The sequence below is a fragment of the Bubalus kerabau genome, chromosome 20 (genome assembly GCF_029407905.1).
Source record: "Bubalus kerabau isolate K-KA32 ecotype Philippines breed swamp buffalo chromosome 20, PCC_UOA_SB_1v2, whole genome shotgun sequence".
Lineage (NCBI taxonomy): Eukaryota > Metazoa > Chordata > Mammalia > Artiodactyla > Bovidae > Bubalus > Bubalus kerabau.
This window is the reverse complement of record NC_073643.1, coordinates 46,137,257-46,147,447: the sequence shown is the minus strand read 5'-3', so window position 1 is coordinate 46,147,447 and position 10,191 is coordinate 46,137,257. Positions and strand designations below refer to the sequence as shown.

The window sequence follows — 10,191 nt, the reverse complement described above, 5'->3', positions numbered from 1 at the left end:
TCACCCATGAATATACACACAGAAATTATAAAATATATTAGCAAGTAAAATTTGACAATGTATGAAAAGGTAATATATCATGACTAAGATAGATTCATGATAGGTAGTTAAGGAGATTTTTTTAAAAATGCACAAGTATACTGTACCATTGTAACATAATAAAATGAAACAGTAGATGTATGAAAAGCATTTGATAAAACTCGAAACCAGTTCATTAAGGAAAATATTTCAGGTAGTTAGAAGGAATTTCCAATTGAGAATTTAAAAAACTATAGCAGACATCATGCTGAATGAGATATTTTAGTAGTATTCTTTTTAAATTAAAAATGAAGTAAGATGCCAATTATTATTACTATTTGTTATTGATGGTCCTAACCAGTATAGCAAGAAAAGAAATTAAAATCTTAAGAACTGGAAAGGAAAAAATAAAATTGTAGAAATTTGTCATTTATGTGGAAAACCCAAAGAATCTATGGGCAAAATATTTTCAAAATTAAATGTAAGAATTAATTATTTGCTTGGCCATAAAGTTTCAACAAGTTTCATAGATTCAAATTAGACAGAATGTGTTTTCTGATCATAGTGGAATTAAGCTAGGTATCAGTAATAAGTGATAATAAGAAAATTTCCAAATGTTTGATATTTAAGCAATATTCTTCTAAGTGAAAGAAGGAAAAACTCACAGAAAATGTTTTGAGCTGAATGATAATGAAAATGTCATTTATGAAAACATATGAGCTTCCTGTACTTACAGGGAAATTTATAGGCTTAAATGCATTTCTTGGAACAGAAGACTGAAAACAAAACATCAATGATCTAAGTATTCATTTGAAGAAGTTAGAGAAAGAATTGTAACAGTTAAACCCAAAGAAAGTAGAAGGAGGGAAGGAAACTCTATAGGCCTGTTTCAGAGGATTCTAAAGTTCTATGAAGACCTACAAGACCTTTTAGAACTAACACCCAAAAAAGATGTCCTTTTCATTATAGGGGACTGGATTGAAAAAGTAGGAAGTCAAAAAACACTTGGAGTAACAGGCAAATTTGGCCTTGGAATACGGAATGAAGCAGGGCAAAGACTAATAGAGTTTTGCCAAGAAAATACACTGGTCATAACAAACACTCTCTTCCAACAACACAAGAGAAGACTCTATACATGGACATCACCAGATGGTCAACACCGAAATCAGATTGATTATATTCTTTGCAGCCAGAGATGGAGAAGCTCTATACAGTCAGCCAAAACAAGACCAGGAGCTGACTGTGGCTCAGATCATAAACTCCTTATTGCCAAATTCAGACTTAAATTGAAGAAAGTAGGGAAAACCACTAGACCATTCAGGTATGACCTAAATCAAATCCCTTATGCTTATACAGTGGAAGTGAGAAATAGTTTTAAGGGCCTAGATCTGATAGAGTGCCTGATGAACTATGGAATGAGGTTCGTGACATTGTACAGGAGACAGGGATCAAGACCATCCCCATGGAAAAGAAATGCAAAAAAGCAAAATGGCTGTCTGGGGAGGCCTTACAAATAGCTGTGAAAAGAAGAGAAGCGAAAGCAAAGGAGAAAAGGAAAGGTATAAGCATCTGAATGCAGAGTTCCAAAGAATAGCAAGAAGAGATAAGAAAGCCTTCTTTAGCGATCAATGCAAAGAGATAGAGGAAAACAACAGAATGGGAAAGACTAGAAATCTCTTCAAGAAAATTAGAGATACCAAGGGAACATTTCATGCAAAGATGGGCTCGATAAAGGACAGAAATGGTATGGACCTAACAGAAGCAGAAGATATTAAGAGGAGATGGCAAGAATACACAGAAGCACTGTACAAAAAAGATCTTCACGGCCCAGATAATCACGATGGTGTGATCACTGACCTAGAGCCAGACATCCTGGAATGTGAAGTCAAGTGGGCCTTAGAAAGCATCACTATGAACAAAGCTAGTGGAGGTGATGGAATTCCAGTTGAGCTATTTCAAATCCTGAAAGATGATGCTGTGAAAGTGCTGCACTCAATATGCCAGCAAATTTGGAAAACTCAGCAGTGGCCACAGGACTGGAAAAGGTCAGTTTTCATTCCAATCCCAAAGAAAGGCAGTGCCAAAGAATGCTCAAACTACTGCACAATTGCACTCATCTCACACGCTAGTAAAGTAATGCTCAAAATTCTCCAAGCCAGGCTTTAGCAATACGTGAACTGTGAATTTCCTGATGTTCAAGCTGGCTTTCGAAAAGGCAGAGGAACCAGAGATCAAATTGTTCAACATCCACTGGATCATGGAAAAGGCAAGCGAGTTCCAGAAAAACATCTATTTCTGGTTTATTGACTATGCGAAAGCCTTTGACTGTGTGGATCACAATAAACTGTGGAAAATTCTGAAAGAGATGGGAATACCAGACCACCTGATCTGCCTCTTGAGAAATTTGTATGCAGGTCAGGAAGCAACAGTTAGAACTGGACATGGAACAACAGACTGGTTCCAAATAGGAAAAGGAGTTCGTCAAGGCTGTATATTGTCACCCTGTTTATTTAACTTATATGCAGAGTACATCATGAGAAACGCTGGACTGGAAGAAGCACAAGCTGGAATCAAGATTGCCAGGAGAAATATCAATAACCTCAGATATGCAGATGACACCACCCTTATGGCAGAAAGTGAAGAGGAACTAAAAAGCCTGTTGATGAAAGTGAAAGTGGAGAGTGAAAAAATTGGCTTAAAACTCAACATTCAGAAAACTAAGATCATGGCATCCGGTCCCATCACTTCATGCGAAATAGATGGGGAAACAGTGGAAACAGTGTCAGACTTTATTTTTCTGGGCTCCAAAATCACTGCAGATGGTGACTGCAGCCATGAAATTAAAAGACGCTTACTCCTTGGAAGGAAAGTTATGACCAACCTAGATAGTATATTCAAAAGGAGAGACATTACTTTGCCAACAAAGGTTCGTCTAGTCAAGGCTATGGTTTTTCCTGTGTCATGTACAGATGTGAGAGTTGGACTGTGAAGAAGGCTGAGCGCCGAAGAATTGACGCTTTTGAACTGTGGTGTTGGAGAAGACTCTTGAGAGTCCCTTGGACTGCAAGGAGATCAGCCCTGGGATTTCTTTGGAAGGAATGATGCTAAAGCTGAAACTCCAGTACTTTAGCCACCTCATGTGAAGAGTTGACTCATTGGAAAGGACCCTGATGCTGGGAGGGACTGGGGGCAGGAGGAGAAGGGGATGACAGAGGATGAGATGGCTGGATGGCATCACTGACTCGATGGACGTGAGTCTGGGTGAACTCTGGGAGTTGGTGATGGACAGGGAGGCCTGGCGTGCCGCGATTCATGCGGTCGCAAAGAGTTGGACACGACCGAGCGACTGAACTGAACTGAACTGAAAGTAACTTTGAAGTTCAAAGTGCTCACCCCCCCCCGCCCCCAAATGATTGTATATAGCTCTTAGTTGTGCTGCTCTTCCTCTTGGAAGATCTGGTTCTTTCTAGCTCAGTGTCCTGAAACTACCCACCATCCAGAAGAATGCCTTTTATGCCTACTGATTAGACAAGATGAGTAGGTGAACAGAAGTGTCTAAAGTAAGAGGCTCCTGGTATCTAGACTTGAAATCATGCACTGACAACAAACAGGACTCCTTTGGCAAAGTCACCGCTGATTATTCTTTCCCAGACGTGCTTTAAGGAGAGAATTAAATGAAACAGCACTGGGTGTGTCAAGGTGACCATTTGGAAACTACTTTCAGTTCTGATATACCTGCCATTCATACAGCATTTATTATAGTAAGACTAACATTTTCTAACATAGAATGACTTGAAGGTAGCTAAAAATTTACTTTAGGAACTGTTTGTGAGGAAGTGTGTATTGAGTACCTATGAAAATGAGTTTTCATTCAAGGCTATCAGTTAAGAATAAGCTCAAAATAGGTGTTTTAAAAAGGAGTTTTTATGTAGGGGAAGGAAGGGAAATCTCAGGTCATTAATGTGAAGGAGAGAAATTGAAAAAGTGGATAAGCCTAGAAAAAGAAGTTTCTTTCCTTAGATATATGGAAGAATTAATGGAAGGGAGGTGCTAGCTAATCATAACACATTTGTTACACAGTGTGTATTGTATTTTACATTTATCTGCCTTACTCAATCGGAGAAGGCAATGGCACCCCACTCCAGTACTCTTGCCTGGAAAATCCCATGGACAGAGGAGCCTGGTGGGCTGCAGTCCATGGCATCGCGAAGAGTCGGACACGACTGAGCGACTGAGCGACTTCACTTTTCACTTTCATGCATTGGAGAAGGAAATGGCAGCCCACTCCAGTGTTCTTGCCTGGAGAATCCCAGGGACGGGGGAGCCTGGTGGGCTGCCGTCTATGGGGTCGCACAGAGTCGGACACAACTGAAGTGACTTAGCAGCAGCAGCAGCAGCCTTACTCAATTTCAACTAAAATGAGCTCAGTAATTGTGAGACTTGAGGACCTCCCTTTTGGTCTAGTGGTTAAGAATCTGCCTGCCAGTGCAGGAGACAGGGGTTTGATCCCTGGTCTGGGTAGATTTCACGTGCCGCAAAGCAGCTAAGCCTGCAGGCCATAATTACTGAAGCCTGTGTGCCCAGAGCCCATGCTCCGCAACAAGAGAAGCCACTACAATGAGAAGCCTGTACCACAACGAAGAGTAGGCCGCACTTGCCATAACTAGAGAAAGCCTGCGTGCAGCAGCAAAGACTCAGTGTATAAAAACTGTATAACTGTTTTTAAAAAAAAACTGTATAAAAAAAAAAAAAGACTTCATTTACCTACCACCTCTCCCATTCCCCAGGTCTTTATCTTTCATTCTTCTACCTGAATGCACACTAGGGAAAAGTTGCGAACAAGAAAGTAATAAAGAGTTTTCTACTCAATTGAAGAAGTGAAATGACTTAATTAGTTGGGAAGCAAGTGAATGGTAATGGCTTTGTAAGACATCCTTGAGTAAGACATTGAAGACTGAATTAGAAGAACTGATGATTAAATCTTCTACAGGCTTGTAAATAGAAGACATATATATGAAACACTTAGTGAGGATTTTAAGAATTTTCAAAGGTATTTTGACTTGTGTCTTATTTTTGAATAATTTGAGACTTCACCAAAATTTGAAACCAGATCTAGTTACATCAGACTTAAGAAACAGATTATAGCATTCTATGATGATTCATGCCATTTGCTGTGAATTTTTTTGTTTTGTTTTTGTTTTCTTGGCCACTGTGCTCTGCCTGTGGGATCTTAGTTCCCTGACCAGGGATTGAACCTGCTCCCTTGGCAATGAAAGCATGGAGTCCTAACCACTGGACCACCCTGTGAATTTTTTAAAGAGTTCAAAGGGTCCTTCCCCCAACCCCCAGTTTGATCTCTAAAATAACATTTCTAAAAATAGAATTGTTAAATCACTTACCTGAAGATAAAGCTCCTTTTGAGTAGTTTCTTTAGACTTAAATGGATGGTTTGTTTCTGTTTAAAAATGTGTGGGAGCATCTGAGATACTAAGATTTTTCCTTTTTAAGTATTTCCTTTGATCAAGGCAGTTGGTTGTAAACTTTGAGCTTTGCCGTTATTTCTGATGAAACTATGGACAGAAAGTAATATTGTAAGGTATATCTCTATTATCTTATTCTGTCAAACTTTTTAAAATTATGTCCTGTAGTTATGTCATGTAACAGAATGTTTCATTGCATAACTTGCCTTTCAAGACACTTTGAGTAGAATATATCCTTTTCTTTTTTGTTAAAGCATAGTAAACTCTCCTAGGTTAAAACAACAATAAACGTTTATGCTGCTGTTTTTTGTTTTTGTTTTTTCATAAAATTCAGGGACTTATTCTGGACACAATGTATTTTTCTTATTGAAGTATCATAGATCTTGATAGAGCTGTCACAGCAGAAATGGGGGGAAAATACACTGAGAGACATTATGATTCAAAAGAGAAAGCAGCTGGCTCTGTTACATCCTCCTGACTCTTGGTCCAAAAGCAGTGTTTTTGTATTCTGAAGCCAGATGTAAACAGTAGTCATCTATTCAGATTATTAGTAATTTCCTTTCAAAGTAAATGAGACTATATTAGGCTAGAAATTTTAAAATCTGTAGTTGTTTTGGAGAATTTCCTATTTTCATTAGAAATTTAGAATTTTCATTAGAAAACTTCATTTCTTTACTGATAGTTATATCCTTCTGCTAGTATGTGTTAAAAATATCATTCTGAAAAATTGACTTGTATTGCTTTTTAGTTGCTAAGTCGTGTCCAACTCAGCAACTCCATGGACTGTAGCATACGAGATTCCTCTGTCTTCCACTATCTCTTGGAGTTTGCTCAAATTCATGTCGATTGAATTGGTGATAATAACTATCTTAACCTCTGTTTCCCCCCCTCTCCGTTTGCCTTCACTCTTTCCCAGCATCAGGATCTTTTGCAGTGCATCGGCTCTTGGCATCAGATGGCCAGAGTAATGGAAGTTCAGCTTTAGCAATGGTTCTTCCAATGAATATTGAGGATTGATATCTTTTAAGATCAACTGGTTTGATCTCCTTGCAGACTCAGGGGTCTTCTTTAGCACCACAATAGGATAGCATCAGTTCTCTGGCGCTCAGCCTTCTTTATGGTCCAGTTCTCACATCCGTAGATCTCACATCTCACATCTCACATGACTACTGGTAAACCATAGCTTTGACTATATGGACCTTTGTCAGCAAAGTGATGTCTCTGTGTTAATACACTCTCTAGGTTTTGTCATAGCTTTTCTTCCAAGGAGTAAGCTTCTTTTTAATTTCATGGCTGTGGTCAATGTCTGCAGTGATTTTGGAGCCTAAGAAAATAAAATCTGCCACTGTTTCCACTTTTTCCCTATTTGCCATGAAGTGATAGAACTGGATGCCATAATGTTAGTTTTTTTTAATGATGAGTTTCAAGCCAGTTTTTTCACTCACCTCTTTGACCCTCATCAAGAGGCTCTTTAGTTCTCTTCACTTTCTGCCATTATTGTAGTATCATCTGCATATCTGAAGTTGTTGATATTTCTCCGGGCAGTCTTTATTCCAGCTAGTGATTCATCCAGTCTGGCATTTTGCATGATGTATTCTGCCTAGAAGTTAAATAAGCAGGGTGACAATACAGCCTTGACATACTCCTTTTCCATGTTGGACCAGTCTGTTGTCCATGTCTGGTTTTAACTCTTGTGTCTTGACCTGCATACATGTTTCTCAGAATACAGGTAAGGTGGTCTGGTATTCCCATCTCGGATGATTTTCCATAGTTTGCTGTGATCCACACAAAAGCTTTAGTGTAGTTGATGAAGCAGAAGTAGATATTTTTCTGGAATTCTCTTCCTTTCTCCATGATCCAACAAATGTTGGCAATTTGATCTCTGGTTCCTCTGCTCTTCAAAACCCAGCTTGTACTTCTGGAATTTCTCTAGCTTGAAAGATTTTGAGCATAACCTTGCTAGTATGTGAAATGAGCATAGTTGTACAGTAGTTTGAACATTCTTTGGCATTGCCTTTCTTTGGAATTGGAATCAAAGCTGACCTTTTCCAACCCTTTGACCACTACTGAGTTTTCCAAATTTGCCGACATACCGAGTAGAACACTATAACAGCATCATTTTCTAGGATTTACAGTAGCTCAGCTAGAATTCCATCACTTCCTTTAGCTTTGTTCATAGTAATGCTTCCTAAGGATCACTTGACTTTACATTGCAGAATGTCCTGTTCTAGGTGAGTGACCATACCATCGTGGTTATCTGGGTCGTTAAGACCTTTCTCATATAGTTGCCACCTCTTCTTAATCTCTTCTCCTTCTTTTAGGTCCATACCATTTTTGTCCTTTATCATGCCCATCCTTGCACGAAATGTACCCTTGATATCGCCAACTTTCTTGAAGTTATCTCTAGTCTTTCCCATTCTATTGTTTTCCTCCATTTCTTTACATTGTTCATTTTAGAAGGCCTTCTTATCACTCCTTCCTATTCTCTGGGACTCTGCATTCAGTTGGGTATAATTTTCTCTATCTCCTTGGCCTTTCACTTCTCTTTTTTCCTCAGCTATTTGTAAATCCTCCTCAAACAGGCACTTTGCCTTCTTGTGTTTCTTTTCCTTTGCGATGGTTTTGATCATTTCCTTCTGTACAGTGTTATGAACCTCCATCCACAGTTCTTCAGGCATTCTGTCTAACAGATCTAATCCCTTGAATCTATTCCTCACTTCCACTGCGTAATCATAAGGGATTTGATTTAGGTCATACCTGAATAGCATAGTGATTTTCCCTACTTTCTTCAATTTGAGCCTGGATTTTGCAAAGGAGCTAATGGAATGAGCCACAGTCAGCTCTGGGTCTTGTTTTTGCTGTCTATATAAAGCTGCTCTCTTCGGCTGCAAACATAATCATTCTGATTTTAATGTTGACCACTTGGTGATGTCCACATGTAGAGTCGTCTCTTCTGTTGTTGAAAAAGGATGTTTGCTATGACTAGCGTGTTCCTTGACAAAATTCTGTTAGCCTTTGCTGTGCTTTATTTTGTACTCCAAGGCCAAACTTGCCTTTATTCCAGGTATCTCTTCCTGCTTTTGCATTCCAGTCCCCTGTGATGAAAAGGACATCTGTTTTTGGTATTAGTTCTAGAAGGTGTTAGAGGTCTTCATAGATTTGGTTAACTTTAGCTTCTTCAGCATCAGTAGTTGAGGCATAGACTTGGATTACTATGACGTTGAATGATTTGCCTTGGAGACGAACTGAGATTATTCTGTTGTTTTTGAGATTGCACCCAAGTACTGTCCCCCTGGTGGCTCAGATGGTAAAGCGTCTGCCTGCAATGTGGGATACCTGGGTTCAGTCCCTGAATTGGGAAGATCCCCTGGAGAAGGAAACGGCAACCCACTCCAGTACTCTTGCCTGGGAAGTTCCATGGACTGAGGAGCCTGGTAGACTACAGTCTGTGGGGTCGCAGAGTCAGACACGACTGAGCAACTTCACTTCACTGCATTTCAGACTCTTGTTGGCTATGAGGGCTCCTTGTATACTTGAGTTTTTTTGTTTAAAATTATTGCATCTCTTAGAAATAAATATATTACCACATTAAATCTATATAAATTCTTCGGAAAGATTTGTAAAAGATAAAGTGATTAGGAAGAGAAATGTAAACTTTTAATGGTATTGATGGCTGTTGTTTAGGAAGCAGTACTGCTGGAGCAGGCTTTCAGTGCTGTGAAACAAGAACAGCAGAGAAAATGGATTGAAGAGTTGAACAAGCAAATAGACGATGACCGGCAAAGAAAAGCAGAGGAGAAAATTAAATCCTCAGTGGTAATTTATAAAGTTTCATGGGTATACAGGGGAAAAAAAATTAAACATCTTTAATCATAAACTTAAAAGTATCCTAAAACTGCATGACAAGACTGGAATATTTAAATTTTTCCACATTTCCTCTTGTGAACCTTTTTTGAATGAGTTTAGTAAGTGCGATTTTGCATAGTTTCTTGTAACTTGTTAGACATTTCCTAATTCTTTGCGTTTTTCATATTCTCTAAGCTTAGCTGTCTCAACGTATGTGGAATCAATACAGAATGCGGTTTTGTTAATTTTCATGATGCTTGTTTTGCTGTGTGGTGACTTTTAGCAATTGTGTTATTTGTCATGTGGGATTTTAAATGTAAAAAGAGTTATTAAAATTCTTAGCAGTTCTTGTTTGTCGTGATTAGGGTGAGGAACGTGACAGATGGGCGATGCATTTTGATTCCTTAAAGAACTATCCTGGTTCTCAGTCTCGACTATCTGCTCAGTCAGTGCAAAAACAACTAGAGTACTTCTGTGTCTCTCCGGACACTCAGGAGCTGGCTGATATCAGCAGTCTTTATACACCTACAGTGGGAAGCCAGATTGAACCTTCAGAGGAGGAACATACAGTGAAACCTTTTAGAGATACAGCTGTGGCAAACATTCAGAAAACGAAGTAAGTTCATTCTTCAGTATTTATTGATGTTTAAGAAAGTCTGTGTGCTTTTTTTTAGGGCTGTTGTATTGTTTATATCTTAATTGTTTTCAGTTTCCTATTTTTATTTATAGTAGAAATGACTCGGTAGAGCTCCCTTGCCTTCCCACTTGTATCTCTTTCAGCTGTCCTATATTAATCTACTTCTTGCCTATCAAAAAAAAAAAAATTAGAAATGATGTATTTCAAACA

General features: G+C 38.8%; 1 protein-coding gene across 13 annotated transcripts in view; it reads left to right on the top strand.

The window, feature by feature from the left end:
* CCDC66 (coiled-coil domain containing 66) overlaps positions 1-10,191 on the top strand; it is a 132,214-nt gene that overhangs the window by 109,571 nt on the left and 12,452 nt on the right. For all 13 annotated transcript variants that reach the window (XM_055558171.1, XM_055558175.1, XM_055558177.1 and 10 more), the window contains 2 exons: positions 9,183-9,314; positions 9,710-9,960. In XM_055558171.1, coding sequence (XP_055414146.1) covers positions 9,183-9,314; positions 9,710-9,960 — 383 coding nt within the window. The remainder of the gene's footprint in view (positions 1-9,182; positions 9,315-9,709; positions 9,961-10,191) is intronic.